The sequence below is a fragment of the Eulemur rufifrons genome, chromosome 1, assembly GCF_041146395.1.
Source record: "Eulemur rufifrons isolate Redbay chromosome 1, OSU_ERuf_1, whole genome shotgun sequence".
Taxonomy (NCBI): Eukaryota; Metazoa; Chordata; class Mammalia; order Primates; family Lemuridae; genus Eulemur; species Eulemur rufifrons.
The window spans coordinates 31,783,523-31,797,669 of record NC_090983.1 but is presented as its reverse complement, the minus strand read 5'-3'; the positions used below and the strand labels follow the sequence as shown (position 1 = coordinate 31,797,669).

Here is a 14,147-nt window from a genome sequence, read left to right as displayed (position 1 = left end):
AAATCAGATAAATTCTGTGAAGGGGTCAAGTCAGGGATAAAATTCAGATAAGTGGTTTTGAATGTTTGACAGATGTTAAGTTTTGTTTTGTTTTGCTTTAATTCAGGTGTTGGAGTTCCTTGTGTTGAAATCTGAGAATGCGTATTATATTCCTAATTTCCGGTGCCGTGGCAGGGCGTGCAAAACAAATTTGCCATCCAACACTGCCTTCCGAGGATTTGGCTTCCCTCAGGCTACGGTGGTCGTTGAAGCTTACATAACTGCTGTGGCATCTCAATGTAACTTACTCCCTGAAAAGGTAATCAGTCGGAGTCCCCTAAACACTGAGAATACTGGTTCCAGTATATCTTGAGCACCTACGTAACGCATTATGTCAGCTTCTTTGTGGATTCAAAGAAATAAAGTGCATTATCTATGTTTCAGCTGATATTTGCTATGTGGTGAATTGACCACAAAACTTAGTGTCTTAAAACAATAGAGAGTATTTGTTATGATTCTGTGGGTCAGCTGGGCAGCTCCTCTGGTCTGGGCCAGCTCAATTGAATGCCTCAGTTCCAGAGTATCTCATCCTCCAGGCTAGCCCAGACTCCTTCTCATGGTGGTGGTCACAGGGTTCCCAAAAGCAGCAAGAATGTGGCAAGCCCTAATACACAAGCACTTTTCTAGTCTCCACCTGCCTCATATGTATGCATAGTCCTATTGGCCAAAGCAAGACACACGGCCAATCCCAGAATCTATTTATTCCCCACCCAGGGGAATAAATAGAGCGGAAAGATTACACACATTTGTACGAATATTTTACCACAATTCAGGACTTTGAGGAACTAATTTGAGAACAGTTAAGAATAAGGCAACGTTGTGTGGGAGTAAAAGGATTTTGAAATCAGGAGAATTTTGTCTCACCACTAACAAACTTGTAACAGGGCTACTAATAGTTGGGACCTCTCGGAGTTATTGTGAAGTTCACTAAGATAATACACTCTAGAGTCTCATGCATACAAAACGTTCAGTAGTAGTTTCTATTGTTGTTATTATTATGTTTATACATGTACACTTTCACTTGCATATTTATAGCCATTTAGATAGTTCGATATTTTTTTTTTCTTTAAAGACTTCAGGCATATAACAAAAACGCATGCTTCTCGCATGGAACAATCATCTATCCTTGAAATCCATTTTATTTTCTCATCTTTCAGGTTAAAGAAATAAACATGTATAAGAGAATTAGCAGAACAGCCCATAAGCAGACATTTAATCCAGAGCCCTTGCGAAGATGCTGGAAAGAATGTCTGGAGAAATCTTCCTTCTATGCTAGGAAACTGGCAGCAGAGGAATTTAACAAAAAGAATTACTGGAAGAAGAGGGGGCTTGCCGTAGTCCCCATGAAATTTACTGTTGGGATCCCCATGGCCTACTACAATCAGGTGAGACTGGGGGAGGTATCTTTCTATCCACAGCTCTTTTCCAAATGACTGGCTGCCCAGAAAAGGCAATCCTTTGCAGCCAGGGATGTTTCCCTCTGGGGAAGAGTGAAGAAACCGGGCAGTTTCCTTTAGCAGGAAATAGAGCGAGTGGGTTTAGGCAAGGGTTGGGGACCATGATGTCAGGGCAGACCTGGCAGGTCACCGCAGCAGAGACCTCAGAAAGCAATCAAGAGGCAAGTCCAGCTCAGGGGGTTCTGGCCTAGGGTAGCAGGGCCCCAAACATAGGTTTTGAGGGATGGGATCAAATTTCAAATCCATGAGAAAAACTAGGGGGTAACAAGAGGATCCCTTTCTCTCTTCCCTAGTGTCTTAGTGAAAGCAGTAGGGTCATTTGCAGACAGAGCTTGCAAAAACACATGAGAACAGACAGAGCTACATGATTCACACAGAAACTTGGTGTTACTATACTGGGGCTCAGTGACTCCTGGGCCTCCATTTTAGTTTCATTATTACCAGCTTTTTGTAGGGTTCCGTGTCTGATTCTGTCATTTAGTTTTTGTTTCTATCCCCATTAATTTCTGAAATGTCTCCATAACCAAAGCCAGGCAAAGGAAGGCATACAGGCCCCCTTCGTGGTGTGACTAAGGTCTGCCCAAGCTGTCTCTTACCAAAATTATCTCCTGTACACACCCTTCCTCAGAGTCCACTAACAAGGTAGGAAGGGCAATGAGAAGGAGGAAGGGGATGGCCAGAAGCACTGCACTACCTGGAGCAGGTGTGCATCTTTCCCCCAGGTAGTATTTCTCAAGCCAGAATAACACACAGATGCCCTTAAGGAGAAAATTCTCGTGGACTCTCAATGGTTGCTTAAATTATTTATTTTGATGTTATTTAACTGTGTATAACCATAAAACAAAGAATAAGCTTCTTTTAGCTCTTATGCCTTTATAAAACAAAACAAATTTTCAAACTAAGTAAAAATAATACTATAAATGCCAGTAGTATTCAAAATAGTGCCATTAATTTAATGTGGTGAATGATGTTGCTTTTCTAAAACTAAATCCTTACTCACAAAACGATGGTGGTCCTGGTTGCTGCTGCATCCTAAATGTCTCTGATGGTGTGATGACTGACTCACTGCCCCACCTCTTATCTCGAATATGCTCCATCAATTAATGTCATCCTACCTGGTGCTTAGACAACCATCAACCTAAAATCTAACATGGTACTGAAAGTACATGGCAATACTCGTTCATGCGTGGTCATGCATTACTCTTGTTAGATTGTCAAGGAGGCAAAAACACAAAGTTTAGACGTTCCTACAGAGGACTTAGTGATTCTGAGAATACAGTGTCATACCCAGAAGACTGAGAGAGATGAGTTAGTTGATATTTGCATGCTTAGTGGCAGGGGCACAAGCCTTAATCCGGAGGTAGGAGCCAAAGGGGTAGGTGCAGAATCCTGGGTCACGTGCCTGAGCACATGGTGGGGATCGCTCTCAAGAAAAATGCCTGCGACTTGCAGAACCACCCTGCATAGCCCAGCCTCCTCCCTCCTGTGGGTCTGGTCCCTAGAGCCACATGTGCATTCTGTGGATTCCTCAGTTAAAACAACCAGCTGCGGAGATGGACAACAGCAGTTAGTTTGAGGAGGCAGAATGGCGTGGTAGCCAAGAACACTGGACTCAAGTTAGGACTGTGGGTTCCAGCCCTGACTTTCCCACAAACTAGACATCTGGCTATGGCCAAGCCTCCCCTCTCTAGGCTTCTGTTCTCCCACGGGCAAAGTGAAGAATTTGGACTAAATGAGTGAATCCCAAACCTGGCTAATTATCGAAATCTCCTGGGAACTTTAAAAATGAGTATTTGGGCTCCACCATCAACCTGGCACTGAATTTCCAGAGTGGGGCGCAGACCCCTCCCCCATCATTATACTGAAAGATCAGTGTCTGGAAACCATTAAAACATCTCAAGGTTCTTCCGGTTCCTCTAAGTGTCCAGGAGAGGTCGTGCTTGTCAATTTACTCAGGTAGGTTCCATTTGCTTTAAAATTAATTTCCACGTCCAGGGAAGGAAGAATAATAAAATGTTGTGCAGGTTGGGGCTTTGGAGAGGCAGCTCCCAAGGCAACCACACAAGGCCAGGAGGCAGGAGACTGGTGGGAGGGAAGAGCAGCATGTTCGTCTGTCTACACTGATGGTTTTGAAGTCTCAAGTTTCTTGCAAGAGGTTATCTGTAGCCACCAATAATAGCTCTCTTCTCTAGAACAAAAAATGAGAGATTGGCTCAATGAAACAAAGCTGTTCATCCAGCAACCTTGGCTACACTCACAACAACATTTGGCTGCATCAGTTTCCAAATTGATGTTACAATTGTTTCCCCCCAGGCGGCTGCTCTAGTCCACATCTATCTGGATGGCTCTGTCTTGGTGACTCATGGTGGCTGTGAGCTGGGACAAGGCCTGCACACCAAAATTATTCAGGTAAGATAAGTGTCCATCTTCTCAAATGTGTTCATAGACGAGTATAGCATGTTACAATCAACTTAACAGCTATTTTCTTGTTAAGTAAAATAAATACCGTGACACTACGTGCATAAGTCAATTATAGGACTCATCCTGACTTCAGAAATGCAAACATGCAGGGGGATGAGGGCAACGGGTGTTAGGACTGAGGAAATACATTACATTATTCCTCCTGCACGCAAAATAACCAAGTCCATAGATCTCCTGAGAAGTGTTATTTGAATTTTCAAAGATAAAATACTTTTAAGCTTTATGGTGTTAACTTAAAATCATGGTATCCATAAATTTGGAGAGGAGAGCTTTATTTCGTACAAAGGGTTGCAGCCTGCAGGTTGGCCATCCTGTAGGCTTGGCAGGTGTTCCCCAGCAGAAACCAAAAGCAGGCACTTTGAAGGAGGAGGAGTGAGACAGGAATTTATGCTAACCGGGTTGGGTAAGTATACACATTCAACAGGTTACAGGAGGAGCTATGGATATTCACAAAGGAAGGACGCATGTGGCATGTGTTCGTAGTAAGCAAACATGCATCACTTTGGGGCGGAGAATTAACATTTAAATGCATTAAAATTAGACTCTATACGTCTGAAAGTGAAAGAGAGGACACAGATGCAACCTGTGTGAAGCCTCCGTAAACCAGCCAGAACCAGTCCACCGTTCATGGTCTCTTAGCAAGAGATGCTGGTCAGTTGTGTCAAAACTGCATAAAGGGAGGGGAGTCCAGCTGCAGCGTCAGGCAGTTGGTTGAAACCAGTGGTGGAGCAAGTCTCTGGAAAGGGCTGGTTTCTGTTAACCTCAGGAAGGAAAGTCTAATGTCAGTTAGTGAGGGAGACAGTGTAACGAGGCACGTCTGACCTCCCATCCCATCATGGCCAGGAATTCAGTTTTTAAGGTTTCTCTGGAGTCCCCTTGGCCAAGAGGGCATCCATTTAGTCAGTTGGGGAGCTGAGGATTTTATTTTTATTTCTCAATGGCAATTGCTCAAAGTAATCCTGTGTTCATTCAAATTCTCAATTAGAAATGAATGCATTTAATAAGATGAGAAATTATGCTCTTAAAATTTTCAGTCTACTTAGGAACATCACATGACTGGCCATTATGTGTGCTAATTCAAAAAAGTGTTTCTAATATTATCAAAAAAGCAAGAGATTCCTGCAATAGGAAATTTTCCCCTCTTTTTAATGTGAAATAAGAATTTGTTGAATATGACGTTTGAATCAAAAAAGTGCATGGGAAACAAAGCTTCTCTCCCAATGAGATATAGAGAGAAGATCCTCACTCTAAGAAAAAAATGTTATTAAGTAGTATTTACTAAATAGTATACTTGGAATTAGAAAAGCACAAAAATCTACAGGGCCTTCTTTGAACATATCTTTCTTCCTCCCAGCAAAATCCTTATGCCTGCAAAATGTCCAACAAAGTAAACATAATCTGTTAAATTGTCTGTAAACCATGAGGAAGAGATGAAGGTGAAACAGTAAGATCATGGTCTTGCGCTTGCCTGCACCTGTCCTACTAAATTAGATGTCCCACAGTGAACATCCTGCCACATGGCTTCCATGACACTGGTCTGAAAAAGAGCATAAATAGGCTCTGTGGTTGCCCACACGTCTCTCAAAAGGAGTGTGTCTTTTACAGTGCCATTTAAAGTCTTCAAATGCATCAGTCTACCTACAAACCCAGGATGCCAGCTTAAGTGTTTGTCTCTACAGTAGAACAGCCAGGTTTTATATTCAGTTCTAAAAAGAACGTAGAGGTTTTTGATTTGGCGGAGGGGCTTAAAGTCCATGAAACAAATATTTTTCTTCTGCTTCTGGCAGGTGGCTAGTCGAGAACTCAACATCCCCCAGTCCTACATACACCTGTCTGAAACAAGCACGACCACAGTGCCCAACGCCATCTTCACTGCAGGGTCAATGGGGACAGATATCAACGGAAAGGCCGTGCAGGTGACTTTGCTTTCGTTTCTCAGTCACTCCGTGATAGTGCTGGAAAGGACTTTGTCTCACCCCTTCTTTTAAGGAAGATGAAACTGAGGCCAAGAAAGGTCAAGTTCTAGGTCATTCAGCTAATTACTGGCAGAGATGAGTCAAGTTTCCTGAGGCTCCCATTTGGTGCTCCTTCTGTTGTACTGGGCTGTTCCTCACAATTAATGTGCTGTTGCCTGTGCAAACCTGCACTTTCAGCAACCTCCCTTTTCCTTAGGTAAGAAAATATCTCCCTTCTCTCATCCCAGCACACCAGAGCAAAGCAGGACAATCCCATCCTAGTTCCACGCAGGGCTTGGGCCAGGCAATCAACCTCTCTAGGAATCCCTTTCCTCTTCTGCAAAACTGGTGGTATAAATACCAGCCAGCTCATAGAATCAGGTAGGTTAAGAAGATTATGCAAGAAAGCCACAACCACAGCCTCCTTCCCCACCCCCAAACTCTAAAAAACTACTGATTGGTCATCATCAGCCACAGAAACCATCCCCACAAAATGACAAGCACCTGGATGGAAAGAAAAACATTTAGCCTGTCAAACGTGCCCACATATCATAGGAACCACAGCTCCCCAAAATATGCTCCTTGGCATAGTGGTCAATGAAATGATCAATGGGAAAAAAAGCATTCTGTAGTCAACAAATTTGGAAAATGTTGCATGCTTACTGCATTCCACTCATAGAAGCGTGTAAGACATGTCAGCCTATTAAAGTCTCTGAAAAGCCCTGCAGTAAAGAAACCTATTTAACTTTGTTTCACTCTGTGTTTTCCAAGTTTATTTAACCAAGAAAACGTTTTAATTAATATAACACTTCTTAACATCCTGTGGAACCAGTGCCCAAGAAAAACACTCTGGAAAATTCTAATTTTGATAAAATGTACAGATGATTGAGTTCATTTTTCACTTTTCATCCAGATGTTAATTGCCTCGCAAGCACAGTTTGCAAGGAGACACCCAATAAGCAATTAGACATAGTTTCAGGCATTGATAAGGTGAGACCACCAAAAAAAAAAAGAAGAAGAAGAAGAAGAAACAAGAACATTTTCGGAAAGATTTTCATATTTTTAAGATGATTTTTGATGGGTCATCATATGAAAATTCATAAGTGTGGGTGACTTCACATTTATTTTATTGATTCAATAGTGATTTAACAAACATTTACTGAGGCCCACTCTATGCCAGATCCTGTTCTAAGCACTAGGGGTGTAGCAATCAATGAAACAGAACAAAATCTCATTGAACTCACATTCAGACAGACAATAAATAAGTGTATGAAGCTGTTACTTTGAAGGAGCAGACTCCTACGAGTGCGCTTTTCTCCACCCATGGTTCAGGTTCCCTCTGTGGGCTTCTTCTTCCCTTCCCCGGAATATAATATACCCACAGTTTTATAATTACTCCAAGACCATTAAAAGCCCACTGATCACTTTTTTTCATGGAAATGATCTCATTTCAGTAATTAAAATGTTCAATCCAAAATTCTAAAATGCACTTCAAATTGGATTGTCTCTGCTGCTCCCCAGCTGGGCCCACAGGTAGAAATGGTCAGGTGCAGCTTCTCCCTGTTTCTGTCTCTGTACTTTCTTCACCGCCCCTCCACCGTCCTAGCCTACGTTCTATACCCTGTAGAGTCCGAAGATAGAACGGCATGAAGGTAAGAAGCAGAAAACGTCTTACTTGGCGGCATCAGTGAGATCTGGCCGTGTTACATCTGACTGCTTCCCCCATGAATGTCATTGTGAGCACCTCAGAACGTCCCTTCTGGACATCTTTGATGTGGGCAGTGCCTCTCCTGTGGCTTTAACCACTTGTGATCTGCCCCAGACCCACCCTGACAGCGGGAGGGCTGTATGGAGGGCAAGGTGGCCACGGCAGAGAGCGCAGACGGGAGCAAGGTAAAAGAAGAGGTGAGAAAGATAGCTGGGTGATGACCATTTTGAAGCTGGATAAAACACAGAAAGGAGGCTATTGTACTATTATCTCCACTTGCGTATATTGTAAAATTTTCTAAAATGCAAAGGAAGCTGGGAAAATTCATTCTGGCATTTGGAGCTTTAGTAGAGGGAAGCAATCCTATAGAAAAATATAAGGGGAGAGAATTCCCTCAAGAAAAGCATTCTGAAGATGACAAAAGAAAGACAAATGTTCACTGCAGTATCTCACTCTCTACATGGAAAATTATCGCAGGAGACCATGAAACTGTTGAGTCTGAAGTTATGCACAGAAGCATGGTGGTCAGGGCATGATAAAGGGCAGAGTGTCGATATTTGGACAGGAGCGGGAACTCCGGGACTTAGGTTTGCCTGAAATAGGCACTCTTTTGCAAGGCATCCACTTGTATTGAGGTCAGTGATTGAAAACTGAATGGACCAGCAAAGACAGATCTATGAAAACAAGGATTTCCCTGACACATAAAAAGCCATAAACCATTTCCCAGAAAGGGGATAATAAAAACGAAAGAACAGAAACCAAGAGGGGGCATGTAGGGTGTTCTGTGGCTGAGATGAGTAAGGGCAGAGATGCAGATGGTTTTGGATTTGAATTAAGAGTGGAAACCAAGCTGGGGTCCACTGATACCCAGGAGTCAGCAGGTATAATCTCAGGAGTCCAAGATTTCACCTTAATAATTTATTTTCACTTTAATGATAATCTTTTAAAAAATTAAAATAAGTACAGGTATATTTTGAAACCTCAGAATGACTAGAGTATTGCCATGAGACTCCTTGCCCACATTTGGGACCAAGAGTGTACTTTGTGGCAAAACAACAAGATAGGAGCAGAGATGGACTTCATACATAAATGATGCTTTCTTGCCTAGTGAAGAGCAGATGATGACAAGGCACAAAATGCAAATGTAAATCTAGTGGCAATTGAAATAAGAAGAGTGGGGAGAAAATTGATCCATCAACTAGCACACAATAGGCATGCCGAACTCAAACGCATTTGTGCCACAGTGATCAATACTTTCTCCACATTCCAAGCAGCAATTTTGCTTCAGAAAACAACATCGTCAATCAAGTAAATTCATGCTGTTATTTTGAGTTTTATTGGCATATAGATGGAAGTGCATGCTCTGACATTTTGTTTTTGTTGTATATTTATAAAGGAGCTGTAACTCTGAAGAGACTCTACGTAGCTTTATGTTAGCATATATTTAAACATTATAATAAAACAATTTTAAGTCAACACTGCAGGATCACAGAATGTTTTTCCCCTTGAAGAGATTCCATGCATTACTCAAGTTTAACAAACCTGCCCAGAGGACTCGGAAACAGGTTCACAAAACCGATGGTTTACATTTGAACTGATTTAAGTAGTTAACATTTCGCTATTCCCTATGTCCTTTATTCCTGACGTTATTTCAAATATTTATTTTTAGAATGCCTGCCAGATTCTTATGGCCCGTCTTCATCCTATCATCAGGAAAAACCCTAAAGGAAAATGGGAGGAGTGGGTGAGTGCTCTCCTTATTATCCCTGCCAGGCAAAGGCGACTACATCCAGGTGGAAAGCAGTCCTAGGTGCACGGGCTCATGGGTGGTGCCCATTCAAGAAACAAAGCATTTACTAGCATTTGCTTTGACTTTTCCAAAAGAATAAAAGGGATGTCTGTGTTCATTGAAACTCGACTTTATTTCAGAGCCTAACTCCTCACCATGCAGGATGGGCTCTAAAGTCAGACACACCTAGGGCTGCTGTCTCTGCAATGTCACCACTGGCCTGTCACTTACCCCATCTTAGTCCGCTGGGCTGTTGTAACAAAGTACCGTAAAATGGGTGGCTTACAAAGAACAGAAATTTATTTCTCACAGTTCTGGAGGCTGGAAGTCCAAGATCAAGGCACCAGCAGATTCAGTGTCTGGTGAGGGCCCCTCTCCTGGTTCCTGGATGGCGCCTCCTGGCTGTGTCCTTGCGTGGCAGCTCTCTGGGGCCTCTTTTACAAGGCACTAATCCCATTTAGGAGGGATCTGCCCTCATGACCTAATCGCCTTCCAAAGGCCCCAGAAAGGCCTCATACCATCACGTGGGGGTTAGGATTGCAACATCTGAATTTTGAGGGAGACACAAACATTCAAACAGTGCCTCAGGGCTTTGGTTATCTCACCTGTGCAATGGGGATAGTAGTACTCCTAAGATCAAAAGATCACTCTATTTTTAATAACAATTACTATTATTACCATTTTTATTACTGTTCCCCACCCTACCCAGTTTATTCCAGCAGGAAAGCTGACATAATCATATATCGAGACAGCCAAATTATTTGGGAGCAAAACAGGATAAAAATATATACATACACACCCTTCTCCCTAATTTAAAAACCTAAAAAGGGTGCAAAGTAATAAACTTCACACTGAAACCCCAAGAAACAAAGGGTCCCAGAGCACAGCTAGCAGCTGCCTTTGAGCACCGCCCTTGACAAGCATGACCTGCAGCTTGTAGCCAGGCACGAGTCTCGCTTAGGAAAATGTGGGCCCACAGCTTGGTGCGAACAAGAGGAGGCAAGCCCAGCGTGGGAGGCATTTTTCATTACTTGTCCTAAATTTATATTTCATTGTAATTAATCATCTCTTTCAGATTGCAAAAGCCTTTGAAGACTCCATCAGTCTCTCAGCGACTGGATATTTCAAGTAAAGGACGTTTTTACTCTGGCTTAAGTTACACTTGGTCAGAGGCGATATGTGCTCATCAGTCATCAGTCCGGAGAGTGCACGGAGCTCTGCTGGGCCTGGGGTTAACCCCTTGGTCGCGGGGCCATGGGGGTGGAGAAGGAGATGGGGGAGGGCCCGGCACTGGGGGACAGTCCAGAGCCTCCATGGGGCAGCCGCTGTCGGCCCCAGCTATCCACACACACCCGGACCCTTCCCAGCAACCTAGCGCTGGAGGGTAGGGCTCCGACACCAGTTGATCTTCTCCCCATGTCTGCTGTGGAAACGTGCAGCCGGACCACATGGTCCCCTCCAGGGAGAAGAGGGAGGCCTCCAGCCACTGGGTGGAGATGCTGCCTGCCGCCCCTGCAGCCCTGCGGGAGGACTTCCGCCCTGTGCATCTCCAGCACCCCACAGAGGGCGATCAGACCCCTAGCGGGGAGGTGCCTTTTCACTCTTCATTTCTCTTCTCAGAGGCTACCAGACAAATATGGACTGGGAGAGGGAGGAAGGCAATGCGTATCCGTATTTTGTTTATGGCGCGTGCTGTTCTGAGGTTGAAGTCGACTGTCTCACCGGGGCCCATAAGGTTAGGAGTGACATTTGTATTCACAGTGTAAACACAAACACTGTAAATAATAATCAATTGATCCTCCCAGGGGAAGAAACAGGGACAGATATATAATTTTAGTAAAAATCTATTTTAAATAAATAACATTTTGCATTCTGCATTTTTTCTTGGTGCAGCTCCTTAGGACCGACATCTTCATGGATGCTGCCTTCAGCATAAACCCAGCCGTGGACATTGGACAGGTGCGTGATCCCAGAGCCGCCCCCATGGGGACTTTTGGTCCACCCCATGTAGCAGCTATTCACTCAAAATACTATTCTCCAGCACCCTCCAAACCGTTCATACCTAGTGCAAGTATTCTGCAATATATTAATATATTATATGTTACACATGCACACACACATAAATTAAGTACTGAAAGAAAATTCAAGAAAAAGTTAAAGTTAACAATGGTTTCTCTGCTTGGCAATAATATATATGATGTATTCTACTTTATAATTCTCTGTGCTTCCTAATTTTTCTTCAGTGAGCATTAATATGTCCATTATTAGAACATTCTCAAGATACATAACGAAGTTACATTATTGTTCATATTAATATTGAATTTAAACAGACTGCACAATTTAGAGGAATTAAAAAAAGAAATGCTTAAACACAATTTTCTCCCTCTTGCTGAATTTAAATCTGATTTTTATCTCACAAATAAATAAAATTAACTCACCCAAAGTCTTTTTAAACTTGGAATTAAAACTTTTCCCACTGTTGATGTACCCTAGCTTTTTTTTCGGCCTTGTTACTCAAAGTGGGGCCAACAGCCTGGACGCATCAGCCCACCCTAGACCTGCTCACCCGCTCCCAGGTGAGGCCGAGGCAGCTGGTCCTTAGTCTGCACCTGAGTGGCAGTTTGGAGAGATTGAGTAGCTTGGCATCCAACCCTGGCAGACATATGGTGCATCCATCTGCCAATAGCTTCTTGCCATCCTGAGTGCTAAGAGATTGATTTACCTAGCCAGCTTGGCTGAGGGACTTTAAAAGGAGCAATTATATTGGTCCCTCAGTGTTTTCCCAAAGTGTGGTCCTCAGAGGCTGCCACAGAAGCACCTGTGGCACTTATGGGAAATATGGATTCCTGGGCCCAGTCCAGACCTGCTCCATCAAAACTTTGTTAGGCTGGGACTTGGAATCTGTACCCAAAATTGATCTTCAGCCTGAAAAGTTTGAGAACTACAGCTAGCCCCAGGCCCTGCTCCCCTCCCCTGCTCCTTCCCCCTGCTCCCAGCTAACTCTTGTGCCTCTTTATTGCTTAAGCAAAGGCAAAAAGGGGGATGTTATGATCAGAAAAGGAAAGAAACCAGAAGTGTGTTAGACTGAGTCTGTTGAGCTTTGATCTTTTCCTTTAGAGACAAGCATTGTTTTTTCCAAATTTAGCATTCAAATTTGCTTACCTATTTATTCCTAAATTTTGTGTTTCAATAAAATGCAAACTGTAACTCTCTAATTTTTATAACCTCCAGGCAAATATCCCCTTTAAAAGGGACCTTTTCCTAGAGCATAATGGTTTGCAAATAGAACTCAACATGCCTTGTAATAAATATAGTTATTTCTTCCAACCTCCCCTGTTTAACATTGATCTACTCTCCATAATAATTTATAAAGGAAAGTAAAGAAATCCAAACATTATAATAAACTGCAGTGTCCTGGCTGCATTTATTCTAGTTCATGTTCCTTTAATGTCGCTTCTTTTTCATCTACTTCAGCAGACATTTATGCAGCATCTACCTACCAGGCCAGACTTAGAACAGAATACAAGAAAGCGAGGCCTGAGTTGCTCATAAGCTAGTGAGAGAGAGGGTGAGAGCGAGAGGTGAACAAGGAAAATACCCTCCAAGTGCCACCACGACAGGGAGTGCATTCAAGGTGCAGTGAACCTGGAGGAAGCAGTGCCTAAATCCACCCAGGGAGTGGTGGGAGGGTCCAAAGGGCTCAGCTGGAGCACGGAGCATGAACAGGAGCTGGCCAGACGGACAAGCTGAGGTAGGAAGGAGTGAGGAGGGTCAGGAGAAACTGCATTTACAAAGACTTGGTGGTGAGGAAGGACCTAGTGAGTTTGGAGAATTACCAAGAACTTGGCAAATGTTGGATACCCAAGTGTGGGGTACCCAAGGATGAGGCCAGGCAAGGTGACGGGCATCAGTTCCTGAGGGACCCTCCGCAAGGCCCACAGCAGTGCTTTCAAGAATGGCGTACTGTGACTCAGAACTCCATTTTCATTCACACTGGAATTTTATTCAACCAATGTCATATACTTAGAACCTGTGAACTTTTTGGCTGCAGATTGAGGGGGCATTTATCCAAGGCATGGGATTATATACCACAGAAGAACTGAAATATTCCCCAGAAGGTGTGCTTTACTCTCGGGGTCCAGATGACTACAAAATTCCCACTGTCACGGAGATTCCAGAAGAGTTCTATGTCACTTTAGTGCATTCCCGAAATCCCATTGCCATCTACTCCTCCAAGGTAAGAACATAAGACCTCCGTATTAGTTGGCTAGGTCAGCCTTAACAAAATACCACAGATTGGGTGGTTCAAACAACAGAGATTCATTTTCTCACAGTTCTGGAGGCTGGAAGTCCAAGATCAAGGGGTTGGCATGTTGGTTTCTTCTGAGTCCTCTCTCCTCGGCTTGTGATGCCCATCTGTTCCCTCTCCCTGATCTTTCCTCTTGGTCCAGACTTCCTCTTCCTGTAAGGACCCAAGTCATATCGAATGGAGCCCAGCCAAATGACCTCATTTTAACTTAACCACATCTTTAACGACCTTCTCTCCAAATACAGTCACATTCTGAGGTTCTGGGAGTTAGGACTTCAACATATGAATTTGGAGGGGGACAGAATTCAACCCATAACAACCTCCCCTTTCAAGAAATTGTGAAACAATCCCCTGAATTTGCTCTCTCCTTTGAGTTGTAAATCCTGAAAGGTAGAAAAGGAAAAGAAAA

The 14,147-nt window shown here is 43.3% G+C and overlaps 1 protein-coding gene across 1 annotated transcript in view; it reads left to right on the top strand.

The window, feature by feature from the left end:
* Nucleotides 1–14,147, top strand: part of LOC138395176 (aldehyde oxidase 4) — a 63,315-nt gene that overhangs the window by 46,779 nt on the left and 2,389 nt on the right. The window contains exons 25-33 of the mRNA XM_069487786.1: nucleotides 107–298; nucleotides 1,197–1,424; nucleotides 3,810–3,905; nucleotides 5,765–5,893; nucleotides 9,310–9,384; nucleotides 10,505–10,557; nucleotides 11,050–11,164; nucleotides 11,323–11,388; nucleotides 13,481–13,666. Of these exons, the coding sequence (XP_069343887.1) occupies nucleotides 107–298; nucleotides 1,197–1,424; nucleotides 3,810–3,905; nucleotides 5,765–5,893; nucleotides 9,310–9,384; nucleotides 10,505–10,557; nucleotides 11,050–11,164; nucleotides 11,323–11,388; nucleotides 13,481–13,666 (1,140 nt within the window). The remainder of the gene's footprint in view (nucleotides 1–106; nucleotides 299–1,196; nucleotides 1,425–3,809; nucleotides 3,906–5,764; nucleotides 5,894–9,309; nucleotides 9,385–10,504; nucleotides 10,558–11,049; nucleotides 11,165–11,322; nucleotides 11,389–13,480; nucleotides 13,667–14,147) is intronic.